Source organism: Callithrix jacchus, chromosome 8 (assembly GCF_049354715.1).
Source record: "Callithrix jacchus isolate 240 chromosome 8, calJac240_pri, whole genome shotgun sequence".
Classification (NCBI taxonomy): Eukaryota; Metazoa; Chordata; class Mammalia; order Primates; family Cebidae; genus Callithrix; species Callithrix jacchus.
This window is the reverse complement of record NC_133509.1, coordinates 31,502,717-31,525,348: the sequence shown is the minus strand read 5'-3', so window position 1 is coordinate 31,525,348 and position 22,632 is coordinate 31,502,717. Positions and strand designations below refer to the sequence as shown.

Here is a 22,632-nt window from a genome sequence, read left to right as displayed (position 1 = left end):
TGGGGAAGCCCTCTATGTTTAGAATAAACAGACACAAATAAACAGAACTTCAGACAGCCTCATCAGCAAAAGAGTAGCTACAGTCTTCTTAAATAAGATAGCATGAGTAATTCAGGTCAGAATAAAGTCATTAACCTTAACTAAAAATAATCTCCCACCAGAAGAGAACAGCTACTGACTAAAAGAGACTGAGGCTCTACAGACACAGGGAACCTGGAAGTAAGAATCCTTCTGGATAGGAACTAGCAAACTGGGACACTTACACAATGCATGTTTGTAGGCAAAAATCAGGACTATTATAACTCTTTGACAATCAGATGTCTAATGCATGCACTGCAACAAACAGTTCACAGTAATCCACAGTCTCCATTTTTTGGCATATAGAAGCCTACCTGATGGTGGTGAGGAGAGGAATGTTACGAGATATACAGCTGCTGTCAAAAATTCTGCAAAATAAAGAAGAGAGTAAGACATTCTTTTCTTTCTTAAAAACTTTACAAAACATATATCAGTGTATTTAACAAGCTTCTCATTAGTTCATGGTATGAAATATGTAACTGTCATTTAAAAATATGCAGGATTAGGCCAGGTTTAGAGGCTTATACCTATAATCCACAGGAGGATCACCTGAGTCCAGGAGTTTGAGACCAGCCTAGGCAACACAGTGAGACCCATCTGTACAAAAAAATTAAAAATTAGCTGGGCGTGGGGCACATGCCTGTAGTCCGAGCTACTCAGGAGGCTGAGGCAAGTAGATCGCTTGAGCCCAGGAATTTGAGGTTACACCAAGCTATGAGCACAACCTGTCTTTAAAAAAAAGAAAAAAAAAATAGTAGGATCAGCCTCTAACAAGTCTTGGCCGAGATACTAAACAAAAGTTAAAGATGTATTATAAAGTAAGTCAGTGCTTATAGTTTAGTGTAGAAATCATTTGGCTGGGTGTGGTGGCTCACAACTGTAATCTCAGCATTTTGAGGCCAAGGTGGGAGGATCACTTGAGGCCAGGAGTTTGAGACCAGACTGAGCAATATAGTGAGACCCCATCTCCATAAAAAATAAAAGTATATATATAGCTAGGCAAATGCCTGTAGTCCCAGCTACTTGGGAAGCTGAGGCAGTAGGATTGCTGGAGCCCAGCAGGTCAGGATTGCAGTGAGCCATGATTATGCCACTGCACGCCTGTCTGGGCAACAAAAAGATCCTGTCTGAAAAAAAAAAAATGAATGATAAATGATAAATAGCAATAATTTATTTAAACACTATTACTCCAAACTTAAAATGTACATTCTAAAGTGAACTGTCAAACTATATTCACAATTCACAATAATATGGGACATAAAGGATGTGGTCTGAAAATGTACAAATTACCTAAAAGTACATCCATGTATCAACAGCAGTTTCCCTGCGACTTACCAGTTGAAGGCCTGATAGCGTAATTTCCACACTAAGACCAGCCAGTAACCAAGGAGAGGAGTTGTATTTTGGTTTTTCAAGAGACAGCATCTCATTGTGATGCCCAGGCTGAAGTGCAATGGCGCTGTCACAGCTCACTGAAGCCTCAACCTGCCAGGCTCAAGTGAGCCTCCCACCTCAGCCTCCCAGGTAGTTGGGACTATAAGCGCACACTACCACAACTGGCTAATTTTTTTCTGTAGAGACAAGGTCTCCCTATGTTGCCCAGGCTGGTCTCGAACTCCTCGGCTCAACTGATCCACCTCAGAAATGCTGGGATTATAGGCATGAGTCACTGCACCTGGCCAAATAGAGCAGTTTTTATACAACAGTTGTAGAGGAGTCTAAAAGCCTCCACTGAGCACCTCAGCAAAAGAAAACCAAAAGCACTGGGCGCAGCGGCTCACGCTTGTAATCCCAGCAGCACTTTGGGAGGCTGAGGCGGGCGGATCACAAGATCAAGAAATAGAGACCATCCTGGCCAACATGGTGAAACCCTGTATTAAAAAAAAAAAAGAAAAAAGAAAACTAAAAGCATCTCCAACTTCTTCTCTTCTCCTTGTGCCTAGCTTTTCTATGTGGTTTCTAGGCACTAAAGCTTATGGCCTAAATAGATTAGGAGAAAGTCAAACCACTAACAGTTAATGTAACAAGAGTAAACTGCAGTGTAAATGAACAGGAACAGAACAGGTAGCCCTTGAGACAAAGAAAACTGCATGAGTGGAAAGGAGACGCTGGCCTACCATTCCTGGTGACTCACTTTCTGCACCATCTGGTAATACAGACTTTGCTAGAAACTAACTGGACATCTCTCACACACTGCAGACCATGCTCTTCCCAATACATGGGTTTAAACAGAAATTGGGTGCCATTCTGGAGCCTGGTGCACAGTATACATTCAACTGAGTAATATATGAATTCCAAAATCACTTAAGGTAAAAACGCTCATAAACTGAGAAGTGCTTGCAATTTTAAGCAAAATCAGGGATTCTAAAAGAGAACAAAATAATTTTCCTTTGTTCCCGATACCTTCACTGACACTGTTTTCTGATCAACTGGTTTATATTACACTTTGAGTCCATTTTTAGGCAGTAGCTATAGAAAGATACTAAAGCTGGCCGGGCGCGGTGGCTCACGCCTGTAATCCCAGCATTTTGGGAGGCCTAGACAGGCCGATCACGAGGTCAAGAGATTGAGACCATCCTGACCAACATGGTGAAACCCCATCTCTACTAAAAATACAAAACATTAGCTGGGCATGGTGGCGCACGCCTATAGTCCCAGCTACTCGGGAGGCAGAGTCAGGAGAATTGCTTGAACCCGGGAGGCGGAGGTTGCAGTGAGCCAAGATCGCGCCACTGCACTCCAGCCTGGCACCTGGCAAAGGAATGAGATTCTGTCTCAAAAAGAAAAAAAAAAAGTACTAAAGCTAAAACCCTAGAAATATAAAACCATATCCAACCAACAGTTTGTATAGCATCCCAGTTTTTGCTATTTTCAGTCTGCCCAATGTCGGGGACTCTGCAATTTCCATTCAGCACTTCACTTGTGGAATAAATCCCACTGACCCCAAAGTATGCTAAAATTATCTCCTTTTCAGAATGCTATGCAGCCTGGTTTCTGGGATTCTTCAGTGCTAAAAGGGAAACCTGACCATAAACCCCCCAGGGTAGATATGGACCTTTACCAGTCTCAAGGAAATTTCAAAAACTGCTGAAAAGCCATTAAATACAGGTCACTGGTCTTTGGGAACCGAGATATGACTACAAAACAGTAACACGAGCAGTTTAATAGGAACAGCAGTAAACAAAGCTTTTGACTAACACAGTAGTTACAGACTCCTCAGATTCCTTAAAAATGTATTTCTGCCTTCCCAATTTACCTCAGATTACAATCAGCACATGTAGTCACCACTCTGTTACCAGTAAGAGGTGAAAAATAGGCAGAAGCAATGCTCTTTGTATGTTCAGTCAAAGAAATCAAAGGCTGACTTCCCCTGGAATTCAGGTGCCTTGCATCATAAATATGAATATCCCTGTAATGGCAGAAACAATGATCAGTGTTGCCATAGCAGATGTAACGAGATTCTACAACAGGACTAAAGATACATTAGACACTCACATATTTGCTATACTGAAAAACATTTAAGACAGAAACCTCTAATAATCTGTAATTTTCCCAAAAGTGGTATAGATAACAAGTAAAATATTAGACACATCCCAAAACTATAGTAGATACAGGTAACCAGCGTGCACAGAAAGGCAAGTTTTGTTTTGCTTTATTTTGGTTTTTTGAGACAAAGTCTCGCTCTGTCATCCAGACTGGAGTACAGTGGTGCGATCTTGGCTCACTGCAACTTTCGCCTCTCTTGTTCAAGTGATTCTGCTGTCTCAGCCTCCTCAGTGGCTGGGATTATAGGTGTGTGCCACCACACCTGGCTAATTCTTGTATTTTAGTAGGGATAGTATCTCACCATAGTGGCCAGGCTGGTCTTGAACTCCTGACCTCAAGGGATCTGCTTGCCTCAGCCTCCCAAAGTGCTGAGATTACAGGCATGAGCCACCACGCCCAGCCATCAAGTTTCTAACTGATTTTTCAATCCTTCGAAGAAAAAAGTTAACACAGACCAAATAGGTCACATACAACTTTTCTTCCCCTTAAAATTTCAATGTTCTTCTCATACGATTAAAAGTAAATGCATGTAATGCCAAGGAAAACAAAAATTTATTTCAGCATTTTCACCTATTTATTAAATCTAAAAGAATTTCTCCTTTTCCAAAAAATAAAAAAAATCACTCAAAAACGTTTCAATCAGTACAGAAAGGGAAAGTACTTGGCCTTTGGGTATTACAAAGTCAGGTATCTTTGACAACCAAACTAAACCAGGTAATTGTGACATTAAAAGGTCTAAGTCATAAAGCCTTATAAAGACCATACCTCAATCCAGCAGTGATAAAATACTGTCTATGCACTGGGTGGACATGAACAGTTCTTATTTTTCCCATAGAAGAACTGATAAGTTTCTCATAAGAAGTTCCAGGTGTCCGTCTATCCACCAGTGACATCTTTCCATCCCAGTGTCCTACTATTAAAGTGGAGGCATCTTCTGCCAAGAAGTCGAAGGAGGAAAAGCTACTTCTTTCATTTCTATACACCTAAAAATATAAGTACCAATCAGCTTGTATCACATTCCTCTTGTAAAGAAAACCAGAGCATAAATTCTTTGGTAAAGGGTTATAAAACACTTTACTCAAATAACCTCACTTATTTTCCCATCATTCCCATCATATGCACAGGACACAATGGAAACACAATCAGGATATTTAGGATATCCAACACTTTGAATATTTGTCATTTCTATGTGTTTATATCATTTCAAATCATTTCAAGTCCTCTCTTCTGGCTATTTTAAAAGATACAATACACTGTTTTTAACTATAGTTACCCTACGTCTGCTACTGAACATTAGAACTTATTCCATCTACCTGAAAATTAAAAAAAAAAAGAAAGAAGGAAAGGCACTGATCAGCTGTGAGACTTGCCTATAATTAAATGGCCCATCTACCCATGTCAGGGCTACATCCCAAATTTCTCAAACCCAATAAACCTCAGTTCCAGATCTACCCTTCAAACTTAACAGGAAAATAACTGAATCAGAATTCTACCCAACAGAAATTAATATTAATCCCAATATGCAAGGTAACTTTGCCAACCAAGTCCAAGATGCACAGCTGAATGCTCACCTAATCTTAGCAGAAGAGTAAATATATACATTTTTTGACAGTTAGTCAGGCTACATCTATCAAAATGTTTAATGCTTATACTTTTTGACTCAGTAATTTTACTAAGATCTATAACAATGCCTGCTGCAAGACTGCTTATAAGAAGAAGCAATTTAAATATCCACCAAGAGAGGTCTGGTTAAATAAATGATGGTCCATCTCTGCTTTGAAATACCATGCAATGCTAAAAAGAATAAGGTAGTTTTATATTATTAACTATCCAAAATATACTACTAAGTGAAAAGAGTTGCAAAAGGCTACATATATTAGTATGAATCCATTAGTACAAAGAAGAGGAGAAAAAAATGTATAACTAGGCCGTGTGCGGTGGCTCACGCCTGTAATCTCACCACTTTGGGAGGCCAAGGCAGGTGGATCATGAGGTCAAGAGACCAAGACCATCCTGGCCAACACAGTGAAACCCCGTCTCTAACTAAAATACAAAAATTATCTCGATGTGGCGGCATACGCCTGTAGTCCCAGCTACTCAGGAGACTGAGGCAGGAGAATTGCTTGAAGCTAGGAGGCGGAGGTTGCAGTGAGCCAAGATTGTGTCACTGCACTCCAGCCTGGCTCCTGGTGAAAGAGGGAGACTCTGTCTCAAACAAAAAACAAAAAACGTATAACTATATGCTTGTAAGCATAAGTGCACTTTCTGAAAGCATATTCAAGATATAAAACAATGATTACTTGTGAATAATGGGAATGAAGGACAGGCAGATTTACTTTCATATCTGATTTCCTGTAAATATTTTACCATGAGCATGTTATTAAGTTTTTAATCACATGTAATCCACAATGCAATCACTTTGGGTTTAGGATTCATATATATAAAGAACAAAAAAATAAATCTTTCTATCATCTAAGAGAGGATGACCACAATTCTTATTGCTGAATCACGAATTGCTAATTTTTAGTTCTAATAACAAGTATTATCAACTAAGAATAACAAATTAATATACTAGAGGCATCACAACCCCCAAGCCCACCAAAAAGATCAATATATACAAATAAAACCTGACATACGCAGTATATTTACATTGTTAAGAGCAGGGGCTTTGGAGTCAGACAAACCCTAGTGTAAATTCTTGTTCTGCCATCTATGTCCTTGAGCAACCTCATAAACCTCTCTTTGCCTCAATTTTTTCACCTGTTAAATACACATTACCCATTTTCTAAGATGTTATAAACTTGATGTATATAAACACACTCAAGGTAGCGCCTAACATAAGGTAACTGTTCAGTCAGTAGAATCAGGAACAAATTACAAATATATGCAACAGCATGAATTAATCTTCAAAGTGTTACACTAGGTAAAAGAAGCCAGAAAAAAAAAGGCTACATATAATTCCAATTGCTTGACATTCAGGAAAAGACAAAATTAATAGGGACAGTAATCACATTAGTGGTTGCCAGGGATTGCAGGCAGTGGAAGGAGAATGACTACAAAAGATCATAATGCAATTTTGGAGGAGATGGAAATTTTATATACACACACACATACACACACACACACACACACGTATTTTTTTTGAGATAGAGTCTCACTCCGTCACTCAGGCTGGAGTGCAGTGATGCAATCTTGGCTCACTGCAACCTCCACCTCCTGGGTTCAAGCGATTCTCCCTGCCCTAGCCTCCGGATAGCTAGGATTACAGGCATGAGCCCCCATGCCTGGCTAATTTTTGTATTTTTTTTTTTTTTTTTTTTTTTTAGGAGAGATGGGGTTTTGCCACGTTGGTCTCAAACTCCTCATCTCAAGTGATCCACCTGCCTCAGCCTCCCAAAGTGCTGGGATTACAGGTGTGAGCCAAGGCTCCTGGCTCCATATATTGATTATGATGGTTACATAGGTGTACGCAATTCACCAAAACTGACAGAACTGTACACCTAAAATGGTAAATTGTATCGTATGTAACATATTTCTCTTTTTTGAGTGTCTCCCTCTGTCACCCAGACTGGACTGCAGTGACACAATCACGGCTTACTGCAGCCTCCACTTCCCAGGTTCAAGCAATTCTCATGCCTCAGACTCCCGAGTAGCTGGGACAACAGATGCACACTACCACGCCAAGCGAATTTTTGTATTGTTAGTAAAGATGGGGTTTCCCTCCTCGGCCTCCCAAAATGCTGGGATTACAGGCATGATGGCGGGCACCTGTAATCCCTATAATCCCAGCTACTCGGGAGGCTGAGGCAGGAGAATCGCTTGAACCCAAGAAGTGAAGGTTGCAGTAAGCGGAGATCACACCATTGCACTCCAGTCTGGGCAACAGTGAGACTCAGTCTCCAAAACAGTAATGGTAATAATTATGAACCATCTGTACATATTTAGAATAATTGCAAAAATATCAGAATGTGTTAATTTTGAGCACTGGCCTATATAAAAAAAAGTAAGGCATAAACTTGATCATCAATTAGTAACTTCAAAGTAACTTCAGTAATGAGTATATGGTTTTCTGCATTGTGTATCACATACAAATTGCTCTTAAACTGACAATCTCTAAAAATTTTTTAAATCCCATTCAAAATAAGATAAAGGATAAAGATCTACATTTAAATTTTCATCCTAAGTTTTACAAATATTAAAATCTATATATTTTTTAAGTTCAACTTATGGCCGAGCGTGGTGGCTCACACTTGTAATCCCAGCACTTTGGGAGGCCAATGTGTGCAGGTCACCTGAGGCCAGGAGTTTGAGACCAGCCTGGCCAACACAGTGAAACCCCATCTCTACTAAAATACAAAAGAAATTACCCAGGCATGGTGGCATGAGTCTACAGTCCCAGCTACTTGGGAAACTGAGGCAGAATTACTTGAACCCAGGAGGTGGAGGTTGCAGTGAATCAAGATAAAGGCACTGCACTCCAGCCTGGGCAACAGAGCAAGACTCCATCTCCACACACACACACACACACACACACACACACACACAAAATACAAAAATTAGGCAGGCGTGGTGGTGGGCGCTTGTAATCCCACCTATTCAGGAGGCTGAGGCAGGAGAATCACTTGAACCTAGGAGGCAGAGGTTGCAGTGAGCCGAGGGGAGGTTGCAGTAAGCCAAGCAGAGGTTTCAGTGAGCTGAGATTGTACCACTGCACTCCAGCCTGGGTGACAAGAGTGAAATTCTGTCTCAAAAAAATAAAAAACAAAGTTCAACTTATAATAATTCTCTTATTGAGGCAATCTCAGTTAAGCAAATCTGAAAGTTCATCTCAAACGGTATGTTTGTTTTAAACATTAAGTAGAAGATATTTTATTTTGAGAGAGGATCTCACTCTGTTGCCCAGGCTTAAGTGCAATGAAGTGATCACGGCTTTACTGCAGCCTCAGTCTCCTTGGCAAAACTGATCCTCTCATCTCCGCCTCCTGAGTAGCTGAGACTACAGGCACATACCACCACACCCAGCTAATATCTTTTATTTTTGGTAGAGACAAGGTCTCGCCATGTTCCCCAAGCTGATCTGGAACTCCTGGCCTTCAGTGAGCCTCCCACCTTGGCTTCCCAAAGTACTGGGATTACAAGCATGAGCCACCACACCCAGCCAAATATAAGTCTTATGCCTAAAAACAGAAGAGTAAGTTCCTTTATTTAAAAGCTCCGGGGAAAAAAAATTAACAAGCGCAAACACATACTATGTGCTAGGCTCTGTTCTAAGTATTTTATCTGCATAAACTCATTAAATTCTCATGACAACCCTATAAGATCAGTACTGTTATATCCCATTTCACAACTAAGGAAAGTGAGGCACAAAGAGGTTAAGCAACTTGTTAAGGTCATACAACTAGTAATAGATGATCTGGGATTTGAACTTAGTGTATTTCTCAAAGTCTTTCCGCTATACCACTTCTCCCAATATGATTGACATAATTCATGGGACATTTCATAAATAATCCAGAATATCATCTGAGGTCAGCATGTAAACACATTAACATTTACCTCTTCAAAAACAGCCCTGGAAAAATCCCCACAGCGTAACGTGCCATCATAGCTTAGCGACAGTATGTGGGCCGGATTGGCTGGTGAAAAGTAAAGACAGCTAACTGGCTGACTATGGGGATGAAAAACATAAACTCCATCTTCTTTAGGTTGCTGGGTCTGGAAAAGAGTTGGGAGTGAGGGGAGAGAAAACACTAGTGAAAAGTAGTGATTTTTGCTATGCTAATATATGTCATTAAAGAATTTACACTGGATTATATTCAGGCTTTTCTTAGTCTATAATTGTAACCACTCTCCCCTTCAGAAAGTCAGAACTAGAAACTTTATGTAGTTATCAATCCAACAATACCAAGTCACATTAATTTTAAGTGACCAGCTTTCTACAACTAATGTACTACCTTATATATCACTGTGAGTTCATAAAATCCTCAGAAAATGAGAAATCTACTCTTTATTTCACATATGGTATAATTGCTAACCAAAACAGTATCAGTATCTTATCACTTTGCTTCTGCAGCAGGCTTCTGTATAATATTAAATTACTCATTCTCAGCATAATTTTCACAAGGTATTTGGTCCTGGCACAAAAATGATACTTTTAAACGAATTTTGTCCTCTAAATACACCATTAAAATATATGTATTTGAATTTCCATATTAATATACCTACTTCTAAGGACTACCCTTTCCACAATGGATTGCCAACTCCTGAGAAGTCACTTTTCAGATCAAAGTAAGTTATGTTGGTATGCCGTGTGGCATATTATGAACCAGACAAAGCATCACCTCCAAATCCGGCTTAGTCTACTCTGAAATGGTAAAGCACTTTCTTTTAATTTTAAATGAAATATTTTTATAAGGGGGAAAAAAGAAAAATTATCATCATACATACTCTTCCTGTTACCAGAGTTGGAAATTACTGGCATATTTGTTTATAGCATTTATTTCCTTTTTTTTTTTTTGAGACAGAGTTTCGCTCTTGTTACCCAGGCTGGAGTGCAATGGCACGATCTCACCGCAACCTCCGCCTCCTGGGTTCAGGCAATTCTCCTGCCTCAGCCTCCTGAGTAGCTGGGATTACAGGCGCACACCACCATGCCCAGCTAATTTTTTGTATTTTTAGTAGAGACAGGGTTTCACCATGTTGACCAGGATGGCCTCGATCTCTTGACCTCATGATCCACCCGCCTCGGCCTCCCAAAGTGCTGGGATTACAGGCTTGAGCCACCGCACCCGGCCCTGCATTTATTTTCTAGAAAAGCAAACCTTTCTCTTGTTATAAAGAACTCAAAAACAATGCAGAAATGTACAAAGATGGATGTTTTAAAAAAAAATCACTCCAGACCACGGGTAGAGTGGCTCACACCTGTATTCCCAGCACTTTGGTAGGCCATGGCAGGTGGATCACAAGGTCAGGAGTTCAAGACCAGCTTGGCCAAGATGGTGAAACCTCATCTCTCCTAAAAATACAAACATTAGCTGCAGGTGGTGGTGGGTGACTGTAATCCCAGCTACTAGGGAGGCTAAAGCAGAGAACTGCTTGAACCGGAGAAGTGGAGGAGGCATGCAGTGAGCCAAGATATTGCCACTGCACTCCAGCCTGAGTGACAGAGTGAGACTCTGTCTCAAGAAAAAAAAAATCACTCCAGGACCAGTGTAATGGCTCACACCTGTAATCCCAGCACTTTGCGAGGCCGAGGCGGGGGCATCACCTGAGGTCTGCAGTTTGAGACCAGCCTGACCAACATGGTGAAACCCTGCCTCTACTAAAAATACAAAACTTAGCCGGGCATGGTGGCACATGCCTGTAATATTGGCTACTTGAAAGGCTGAGGCAGAATTGCTTAAACCCAGGAGGAGGAGGCTGCATTGATCCAAGATCACACTACTGCACTCCAGCCTGGGCAACAAGAGCAAAACTCCGTCTCAGAAAAAAAAAAAAACTTTCCAAATCTAAAATTAGCCAAAATTATCATGAAAATACTGAGTATTATTACAGACATCTTTATAGTCAAATTCAATGCAATTTAAAATGGCATATATCACATGGTCCTTTTGTAAAATTTCTTCTCTGTCATTCTATCTGTATAGGTACATACAAAGATGTCAAAATAATTTAAGAACATGAAGTTAAGGAATTTTTAAACTTCAAGTATTTACAGAGACATTATCTCCTACAATGACAAAAGTATAAAACAAGAAGCAGGCCAGGCGCAGTGGCTCACGCCTATAATCCCAGCACTTTGGGAGGCCGAGGCGGGTGGATCACGAGGTCAAGGGATTGAGACCATCCTGGTCAACGAGGTGAAACCCCATCTCTACTAAAAATACAAAAATTAGCTGGGCATGGTGGTGCGCACCTGTAGTCCCAGCTACTCGGGAGGCTGAGGCAGGAGAATTGCTTGAACCTAGAAGGCGGAGGTTGCGGTGAGCCGAGATCGTGCCATTGCACTCCAGTCTGGGTAAAAACAGCAAAACTCCGTCTCAAAAAAAAAAAAAAAAAAAAAGAAGAAGCAACTGTAGTCATTAAGCTTTTTATTTATTTATTTTTTTGAGATAGAGTCTTGCTTTGTCACCCAGGATGGAGTACAATGTCGCCTCAGCTCACTGCAACCTTTCCCTCCCAGGTTCAAGCAATTCTCCTGCCTCAGCCAACCTAGAAGCTGGGATTACAGGTGCAGGCCACCACGCCCAGCGAATTTTTGTAGTTTTAGTAGAGACAGGGTTTCATCATGTTGGTCAGGCTGGTCTTGAATACCTGACCTCATGATCCACCCACCTCAGCCTCCTAAAGTGCTGGGATTACAGGTATGAGCCACCATGCCCAGTGGCTTTTTATTTTTTAAACTGTTAATTTTAGACAATTTCTATTGATTATTGATTTGAGAATATTATTCTCACCCTACCTTCAACAGTCTCTTTTTATTTTTTTTTGAGATGGAGTCTCACTCTGTAGCCCAGGCTGGAGTGCAGTGACATGATCTTGGCTCACTGTAACCTCTGCCTCCTGGGTTCAAGTGATTCTCCTGCCTAGGACTCCTGAGTAGCTGAGATTACAGGCGCTCACCACCACACTTAGCTCATTTTTGTATTTTTAGTGGAGATGGGGTTTCACTATGTTGAGACAGGAGAATCGCTTGCACTTGGGAGGCAGAGGTTGCAGTGAGCGGAATTACGCTACTGCACTCCAGCCTGGGGGACAGAGTGAGACTCTGCATCAAAAAAAAAAAAAGGCAGAGTGTGGTGGCTCACACCTGTAATCCAAGCACTTTGGGAGGCCGAGGTGGGTAGATCATGAGGTCAGGAGTTTGAGACCAGCCTGGCCAGTATGGTGAGACCCCATCTCTATTAAAAATACAAAAATTAGCCGGGTGTGGTGCTGCGCACCTGTAGTTGGAGCTACTCAGGAGGCTGAGGCAGGAGAATCTCTTGAACCCGGGAGGCGGAGGTTGCAGTGATCTGAGATCTCACCACTGCACTCCAACCTGGGTGATGGAGCGCAATTCTGTCTCCAAAACAAACAAACAAAAAGATTTAGTAAGTTTCTCATATTCCTGGAACATGGTGTACACATTCAACTGCCAATTCAATTCTGCCTTAATTGCAGGAAAATTGTCTGAATATACTTTCTGTTCCATTTGTTGGATCATCTTTAACTGCTTTATTTTTCTTTTTTTTAGATGGAGTCTCACTCTGTCACCCAGGCTGGAGTGCAGTGGCAGGATCTCGGGTCACTACAACCTCTGCCTCCCAGGTTCAAGTGATTGTCCTGCCTCAGCCTCCCAAGTAGCTTGGAGTACAGGTGCCCACCTACTTTTTGTATTTTTAGTAGAGACGAGGTTTCACCATGTTGGGCTGGATAGTCTCTATCTCTTGACCTCATCATCTGCCCACCTCAGCTTCCTAAAGGACTGGGATTACAGGTGTGAGCCACCATGCTTGGCCTTGTTCATTATTTTCTACCAGGATTCATACCACTGTTACCATTCCCATGAGCCACGAAAACTTCCTTTGAAGATAATCAGTTCTACTATTCACTTTCCCTACTTCCTCTATTTTTCCTCATTTTCCCCCAGCAACCATTTCCCTATTTCTCATTCAAAAGAAGGAAAATCAGAATATAATGTGCTTCTTTCTACTTTTAATAATATAGGAGAAAATTCTCAGAATTTGGTCCATTTAGCAGTATGGATTCTGTGCACAGGGCAGAGCAGAAGCTAAATTATGCTGTCTCCTAGCTCTGCTACAGGATTTCTCTCCTTGGTAGCTAGTTTTTAAGTGTACTACATTAAGTTCTGCTTCTTTCTTAATGCAATAAGTAATTTTTTTTTTTTTGCAGACAGGGTCTCACTGTCAATTTAACCTGGAATGCAGTGGCATAATCATGGCTCACTGCAGCCTCAATCTCCTTGAGCTCAGATGATCTTCCCAGCTCAGCTTCCTGAGTAGTTGGGACTACAGGCACACACCACCACACCAAGCTTTTTTTTTTTTTTTTTCTAGAGACAGGAGTCTCACTATGTCACCTAGGCAGGTCTGGAACTAATGGGCTTAAAGCGATCCTCCTGCCTCAACTTCCCAAAGCGCTGGAATCACAGGCATGAGCCACTGCACCCAGCCGGCATGAGGGATCTTACAGAAATGATGAAAATGCCAAGGTTAAATCATTTTCAAAAAAAAAACAAAAAAAGACCACAAAAAAAAAAAAAAGGAAGAAAGAAATGATGAAAATGCTCTAAAACCAGACTATGAAAGTTAAACAACTCAGTAAACTTATTAAAAACCATTGAGGCCGGGCATGCTGGCTCACACCTGTAATCACAGCACGGGAGGAGAAGGCAAATGGATTATTTGAGGTCAGGGGTTCAAGATCAGCCTGGCCAACATGAAGAAACCTCATCTCTACAAAACGTACAAAAATTAGCCAGGCGTGGCGGCAAGTGCCTATAATCCCAGCTACTCGGGAGGCAGAGGCACAAGAATCGCCTGAGGCCAGGAGGTAGAGGTTGCAGTGAGCTGGGATCGTACCATAGCACTCCAGCCTGGGCAACAGAGCAAGACTCCCATCTCAAAACGAAAAAAAGAAAACACTGAATTTTACATTTATAGTAGGTGGATTTTATGATAAATTATACCTTCGTAAAGCTACTTTAAAAAAAAATTGGGAAATTCTGAGCACAGGATAGGTAAGATGATACTGCTTTTAGACTTGCTAAGTCTGTTAACGAGATTGCCAAGTATCCTGGAAAACTAGGTGGATGGAGATACTGGACTATAGAGACCTAGTAATACAGATTTCTGGAGTCACTAGGAAAGATAGGAGAAAAAGGATTTTTGGGCCAGCCACGGTGGCTCACACCTGTAATCCCAGCACTTTGAGAGGCCAAGGTAGGCAGATCATAAGGTCAGGAGATGGAGACCATCCTGGCTAACACAGTAAAGCCCCGTCTCTACTAAAAATACAAAAAATAAGCCGAGCATGCTGGCACATGCCTGTTAATCCCAGCTACTTGGGATGCTGAGGCAGGAGAATCGCTTGAACCCAGGGAGGGGGAGGTTGCAATGAGCCAAGATCACACCACTGCACTCCAGCCTGGGCAACAAAGTGAGACTCTATCTTAAAAATAAAGAAACAAAAAGAAAAAGAAAAAAGGATTTTTACATATGTCTGAAATTCTATAAAGATCAACTCATCCAAAAAATATCTTCATGCTAATTTGCAATTTTTCCTTTTCAAAATTCTTCAAAAAGTAGTCTCAGGGCTTGGCATGGTGGCTCATGCCTGTAATCCAAGCCTTTTGAGAGGCCAAGGGAGGTGGATCACAAGGTCAGACCAGACCAGCCCAGCCAATACAGTAAAATTCTGTCTCTACTAAAAATACAAAAATTAGCTGGGTGTGGTGGTGAGTGCCTGTAATCCCAGCTACTAAGTAGGCTGAGGCAGGAGAAATGCTTGGACCTACGAAGTGGTGGTTACAGTGAGCTAAAATCAAGCCACTGTACTCCAGCCTGGGCAACAAGAGCAAAACTCCATCTCAAAAAAAAGAAAAAAGAAAAAAAAATTGGGAGGCCGAGGCGGGCAGATCACAAGGTCAAGAGATTGAGACCATCCTGGTCAACATGGTGAAACCCTGTCTCTACCAAAAATACAAAAAATTAGCTGGGCACGGTGGCGCGTGCCTGTAATCCCAGCTACTCAGGAGGCTGAGGCAGGAGAATTGCCTGAACCCAGGAGGCGGAGGTTGCGGTGAGCCAAGATCGCGCCATTGCACTCCAGCCTGGGTAACAAGAACGAAACTCCATCTCAAAAAAAAAGAAAAAAGAAAAAAAAAGTATTCTCAGATGGGTGCAGTGGCTCACACCTGTAATCCCAGCACTTTGTGAGGCTGAAGCAGGTGGAATGCTTGAGCTCAGGAGTTCTATATCAGCCTAGGCAACACAGTGACACCCCTTTCTCTACAAAAAATTAAAAAATGAGCCAGGCATGGTGGCACATCACTGTAATCCCAGCTACTCAGGAAGCTGAAGTGGAAGATCACTTGAGCCTGGGAGTCTGAGGCTGCAGTGAGCTATGATCATGCTACTGCACTCCAGCCTAGGCAACAGAGTGGGATCATGTCTCAGAAAAAAACAAAACAAAACAGCAGTCTCGATAGAGACCACTGCTTCCAGTTCTTCCATTACCCCATAATCTTAATCTCCAAAAGCCCGTGAGAGGCTATTCTTTCAACTAATGGTACCCTATTTTCATAATCAATGGTCTTTTCTCCATTCTTTTAACTTCTCTGCAAAAGGCTCTGCTAACCTCCCATCCTTGAAACTCTTATCTTGGCTTCTAAAATATACTATTCTGATCTTCTTCCCACTTTTTTGCTTCAGTTGTCTTTGCTAAATCCACTCACATCTTATCAAAATAAGGGAGAATCTATGATCCCAAAATAAGAGAGAACTTGGTTTCTATCTCTGTCTTCCGACTTGCAAATTTTGTTTATAAACCCCAACCAACTTCAAGCCACCACTGTTTCATCTTCATTAATTGTCCTTATGGCATTTTTCATGTCTTTGGTTTTCTTCCCCAATAAAAAAATAAATTCAGAGAACATTAATTTGACTTTTCTCAATTAACAACAGTCAGCACTTCCTCCAGAATTATATGCACAATGTATGGAATTTAGCATCTATTTCTGGCTCATCAAAGATGACTGGAATCATCCCAAAGCAGGTCCCTGGGAAGATATTTTGATCCAGCTTAGAAACTGTGTCTTAGTCCATTTGGGCTGCTAAAACAACATACCATAAACTGAGTGCTTATAAACAGCAGCAATTTTTCTCATACTCCTGGTGACTAGGAAGACCAAGGTAAAGATTCCAACTCATTCAACGTCTGGCCACTTTCTGGCTCATAGTTGGTGCCTTCTAGCTGTGCCCTCATATGGTATAAGGGGCAGTGGTCTCTCTTGGGTTTCTTTTTTAAGGGCACTAATCTCATTCATGACCTTATCACCTCCCAAAGGTCCTGCCTCCTAATATCACAGGGATTAGTATTTCAACATATGAATTTGGGGGGGAAAAATTCAGACCATAGCAGACAATATTTTAAACACAACTAGAAAACTAAGAACTTCGTGTGATCTTTTCACATATACATCTAAAATGTAATAAAGTTTGCTGGCAGTTAATTTACGCCCATATGGTTAATGATATTCAAGCTAAAAATATTAAAGTTTTATAAGGCAAATTTAAATTCCTCCAGATTTCTAAAATTTGGAATCATAAAGCATCATAAAATCCAAAACTATAAGTCTCATGCAACATTTATAAACGCATGGTTCTAGCTTATTCTCTTCCAGGCTATTTGCTTTAGTCAAACTATAATATCTTCAAAAAATAATAACTTACCAAATCACAAAGTCCAACTTGCCCAAATTTGGCCCCAACTGCTACCAAAGTTCTAGTTTCTGATGGGTGGAGAGCCACAGAGAATATTGGGCCTGTGGTAACTTTGTAAACAGTATCTTCACTAATGACCATGCCATTTAAATTGGCTTTGTAGCTAAGAAAATTACAAAGTTAAATTTTGTAAGTAAAACCAATCTCAATAGTCAAAATAAGTAAAAGATGATTCAAAAGAAAAACCACAATCAGTAAATACATACAGGAAACTATTCACTCTCCTGGTAACCAAGGAAATCAAATCAAGCAATACTATGTTTCACTTTTTAAATTACCCTTGATAATTTTAATAACACCAAAAACTGGTAGGCTGAAATTAAATACACATACTAACACATATTGCTAGAGGAAGAGTAAGTTCATATAAAATTTTCAGATGAAAGAAAAAAGACTCTAGTAACATGCAGGCCAGGCACCGTGGCTCATGCCTGTAATCCCAGCACTTTTGAAGCCCAAGGCAGGCAGATCACAAGGTCAAGAGTTTGAAACCAGTCTGGCCAACGTAGTAAAACCCCGTCTCTACTAAAAATACAAAAAAATTAGGTGGGTACGGTAGTGTGCGCCTATAACCCCAGCTTCTCTGGAGGCGGAGGCAGGAGAATCACATGAACCCAGGAGGCAGAGGTTGCAGCGAGCTGAGACAGTGCCATTGCACTCCAGCCTGGGCGACAGTGCAAGACTCCTCAAAAAAAAAAAAAAAAAAAAGACTAGTAACATGCAACCACAAATGAAAAAAGCATTAATGTGGGCCAGGCACAGTGGCTTACACCTATAATCCCAGCACTTTGGGAGTCCAAGGCAGATGGCTCATTTGAGCCCATGTGTTCAAGACCAGCCTGTGCAACATAGCAAAATCTCATCTCTACAAATGTAAAAGTTAGTCAGGTGTGATGGTGCATGTCTGTAATCCAAGCCACTTGGGAGGCTGAGGTGGAAGGATCACTTGGGACCAGGAAGCAGAGGTTCCAGTGAGCCAAGACTGTGCCACTGCACTGCAGCTTAAGCAAGAGGAGATCTTGTCTTTTAAAAAAAAAGAAGTATAACACAAAATTGTATATACATTAGAACATGAAGTAAAAACTGATTCACTCATTTATTCAACATTGAACATATAATTACGTGCCAGGCACTTTTCTGGTTATTGAGATAAAATTTTTGCCCTCATGAAGCTTATATCCTAGTGGTATTGCATAGGGCAAACTTAAGAGGAAATATATAAAACATCTCACTTTCAAAAGTCCCTGTAATGATGTATAGTCTTTATAACTCAAACATCTAAAAAAATATAAAAGAAACACGAGGAATTTCAACTTACCTTTTAATGCTAGATAACCCCTTCTCAGTGTTCTTACTACTTGGCTGAAACATTGAGAGAGATCAAGTACTAAGTTAATATATATACACACACACACACACATATATATATATATAAATTTCCTTAACAGATGATTCTAAAGGCTATTAGCCTTCCTTCCCAAGTGATACCTTGCTCATTCCTGCCCATGTCCGCAGAAATCCTTTAAATCCTTCATTGTTGTCATCTTGATTTTCAGAAGTCATTTCTAAAGGCCCAGGAGGTAACAAAGGCTGTTATAAAAAATAAAAAGTTTTTTGTTGGTCTCCCTGCCCTAGAATGTAAACACAGGAGGACAAGGGTATTTGTCTGTTTTTCTACAACTTCACTTTCTACATCAGCAATTAATGGTGGCATATCATAGACATTCAAAATAATTGTTCCATAAATGAATGTCAGGTACCCTATAAAGTAATAATAACATGTATTATCTCATTAAATCCTCTCAACAACATAGTGAATGAGGTATCACATTTTAAAGACACCGAATTCAAACTTAGGGAAGTTAACTTGCCCAAAGCCACAGAGCCAATAACTAAAGAAGCTGAGAATTGATTCAGATTATCTTAACTCATTACTCAGTATTATACTGAGTATACCACATTAGTATTTTGTTGTTGTTGTTGTTGTTGTTGCAGAAAGGTGATTTTATTTAGGTAGAAAGAAGAGAAGGAAAGGAGTAGAGAAAGGCTTCCATGAAAAGTGTGGAAGGGGATTCCAGAGGGGAAATCTGGGAGGGAGCTCCTACCTTGTGGGAGGGGATAATATTTTTTTCTTTTGGGAGGGGGGATAGTATTTTTTTAAACACAGTTTGTAACACATAAATGGGTGAGAAATCATGTTAATATGTCGCAACTAGCAATTTGTTTCAGTGAATGAGAATAAAATAGAAATACCAGCCAGGTGTGGTGGCTCATGCCTGTAATCCCAGCACTTTCAGAGGCCAAGGTAGGCAAATCTCTTGAGGCCAGGAGTTTGAGACCATCCTAAACAACATGATGCTCTCACCTCAGCCTCCTGAGGATCTGGGACTATAGGCACATGCCACTACACCCAGCTAATTTTTGTATTTTTTGTAAGGACAGGGTCTCTTTATGTTGGCTAGGCTGGTCTCAAACTCCTGGGCTCAAGTGATTGTCCTGCCTCAGCCTCCCAAAGTGCTAGGATTACAGGCATGAGCCACTATACCTGGCCATAAATATATTTATTGTGGGCTGAGGCTTCAAAAAAATGTGAAAGCTATTCTTCTATGCTGCTTCCCATAACACCTAGATTTGCAATTTGCTCCGAAAGCACCAGCCTAATTAGTGCCACTTTCCTATTTACAATTAAATGCTTAGATATAAAATATTAAAAAATAGGTGTTCTTGAATAAAAAAAAAATTTTAGACAATAAGTTTGCTAAATAAAATGCTACTCATTAAAATTAACATTAATAACTAGTTTATTGATTACTAAGACCTTAATACAATGTGAGAAACTTTACAGATATGATTTCATTTATGCTCACAATAGCTCTTTAGAGGTTTCTTTTTATTTTGAGACAGGGTCTTACTCTGTTAACCAAGATGGAATGCAGTGGCATGTTCTTGGCTCATTGCAATCTCCACTTCCCAGGTTCAATTGATTCTCCTGCCTCAGCCACCCAAGTAGCTGGGACTACAGGTGTGTGCCACCACACCCAGCTAATATTTTTGTATTTTTCAGTAGAGACAGGTGTCATCATACCAGACAGGCTGGTCTCAAACTCCTGACCTCATGATCTGACAACCTCGGCCTCCCAAAGTGCTGGGATTATAGGCATGAACCACCACGCCTAGCGGAGGTTTCTTTTTTTTTTTTTAACTGACATAAAATTGTACATATTTACTGAGAGTTCTATTATTGCTGACATTTTTTAAATGGGGAAATGATCAGAAAGGTTAATTAACTCACCCACAATCCTACAGCTGGTAAGCCCTGCAGAAATACAGAATCCAATCCAGTCTTTATGACTTTGAAATCTTACTCATTAATCCGTAACAAGTCAGGCGCAGTGGCTCACACCTGTAATACCAGCACTTTGGGACGCCAAGGCAGGTGGATAAATTGAGGTCAGGAGTACAAGACCAATGTGGTCAGCATAGTGAAACTCCGTCTCTATCAAACATATAAAAAATCAGCCAGGTATAATGGCATGCACCTGTAATCCCACATACTCGGGAGGCTGAGGCAGGAGAATCACTTGAACCTGAGAGGAGGGGGTTCCATGCTACTGTACTCCAGCCCGGGCAACAGAGCAAGATTCCGTCTCAAAAAAAAAAATTCAAAAATGAAATATAAAATTAAACATAATCTAATGAACTTTTGGTCTACTTTCAACACTTCAAATTTTTCAGTATTTTATTAAGTAATATACTGTATTTGCACATTTTCTTACAGTTTCATCTGCTACTAATGCCGGTGGTACTGGAGTTGCTGGTAATAAAACTCCTGAAGGATCAGCTTTTAGTAATCGCATTGACCTTCTACATCCAATCCCATTTTCTCTCTTCTTAGGCTTCTTTCTAAAGGAGTAGGGAAAAATTCCTGTTATACTCGCAAAACAATAAAATATATTTACTAATATTAAAGAGGTAACTTCTAGGAATGTGTCCCACAGATACAGTTAAACACTGCATAGCTATATATACATGACCACAATTATCTTAATAAGAAGTATGGAAGAAACTTAAACCTAAATGTTCATCATAGGGAGGTGAGGGATGTTAGATAAATTATAGTATACATATCTAATAGAATAATATGCAACCATAAAAACAATGATATAGATCTTTATGTACTGCTGAAAGGAACCCTAGGTTATAAAAAGCAAAAACAGGATGGGCGAGGTGGCTCATGCCTGAAATCCCAGCACTTTGGGAGGCCGAGGCAGGCAGATCACAAGGTCAAAAGATTGAGACCATTCTGGCCAGCATGGTAAAACCTTGTCTCTACTAAAAATACAAAACTTAGCTGGGTGTGGTGGCACGCACCTGTAGTCCCATCTACTCGGGAGGCTGAGGCAAGAGAATCACTTGAACCCAGGAGGTGGAGGTTACAGTGAGCCAAGATCGCACCATTGCACACCAGTCTGGCAACAGAATAACACTTCATCTCCTGCCCCCTCACCCCAAAAATGCAAAATTACATTAAAAAAAAAAAAAAAAGCGGGCACAGTGGCTCACACCTGTAATCCCAGCACTTTGAGAAGCCAAGGCAGGTGGATCATGAGGTCAGGAGTTTGAGACCAGCCTGGCCAACATGGCGAAACCCTGTCATTACTAAAAATGCAAAAATTAGCTGGGCGTGGTGGCGGGTACCTGTAATCCCAGCTACTTGGAAGGCTGAGGCAGGAGAATCCCTTGAACCAGGGAGGCAAAGGTTGCAGTGAGCTGAGATTGTGCCATTGCACTCCAGCCTGGGCGACAAGAGCAAGACTGTCTCCAAAAAAAAAAGAAAAAGCAAAAACAAAGTCCAGTACATGTTTACAAAAAGGTTACATAAACATATAAATTTGCACATGCTGAGGTTACCTATGGAGGAATACATATAAAACTACTACTTGTAGGGAAAAGACCTGGAAAACTAAGGTCTAAAATAGGAAGGAAACTTAAATGTTGCACTGCATTCCCTTCCAAACATTATAGTTTACCTTTTAAATCATACACATTCCCTATTTTTTATGTACTATTTTTGCATTTAAAAAAAGTAAAGTATGACTGGGTACGGTGGCTCACACCTGTAATCCCAGCACTTTGGGAAGCCGAGGTAGGCAGATCACAAGGTCAAGAGTTCAAGACCAGCCTGGCTAACATAGTGAAACCACATCTCTACAAAAATACAAAAATTTGCCAGGCATGGTGGCGCACTCCTGTAGTCCCAGCTACTTGGGAGGCTGAGGCGAGAGAACTGTATGAACCCAGGAGGCAAAGGTTGCAGTGAGCCGAGATCACACCACTGCACTCCAGCCTGGGCAACACAGCGAGACTGTCTCAAAAAAAAAAAAAAAAAAAAAAAAGATAATAGCTTTCTAGGTAACAATTTAGTGGAAATGAAGATTTTCCTCCATTAGTAGCAACAACAAACAAAATTCAGCTCTCAATTCTATTTGCTCCACATTCCTTTGAT

General features: G+C 40.7%; 1 protein-coding gene across 6 annotated transcripts in view; it reads right to left on the bottom strand.

Moving 5' to 3' along the window:
• The window catches only part of WDR76 (WD repeat domain 76), a 52,498-nt gene that overhangs the window by 16,696 nt on the left and 13,170 nt on the right, over window positions 1-22,632 (bottom strand). For all 6 annotated transcript variants that reach the window (XM_035259510.3, XM_035259511.3, XM_078334141.1 and 3 more), the window contains exons 5-12: window positions 20,903-21,029; window positions 18,615-18,716; window positions 18,445-18,488; window positions 17,076-17,229; window positions 9,178-9,336; window positions 4,390-4,607; window positions 3,335-3,487; window positions 393-446 (exon numbers count right to left, since the gene is read on the bottom strand). In XM_035259510.3, coding sequence (XP_035115401.2) covers window positions 393-446; window positions 3,335-3,487; window positions 4,390-4,607; window positions 9,178-9,336; window positions 17,076-17,229; window positions 18,445-18,488; window positions 18,615-18,716; window positions 20,903-21,029 — 1,011 coding nt within the window. The remainder of the gene's footprint in view (window positions 1-392; window positions 447-3,334; window positions 3,488-4,389; window positions 4,608-9,177; window positions 9,337-17,075; window positions 17,230-18,444; window positions 18,489-18,614; window positions 18,717-20,902; window positions 21,030-22,632) is intronic.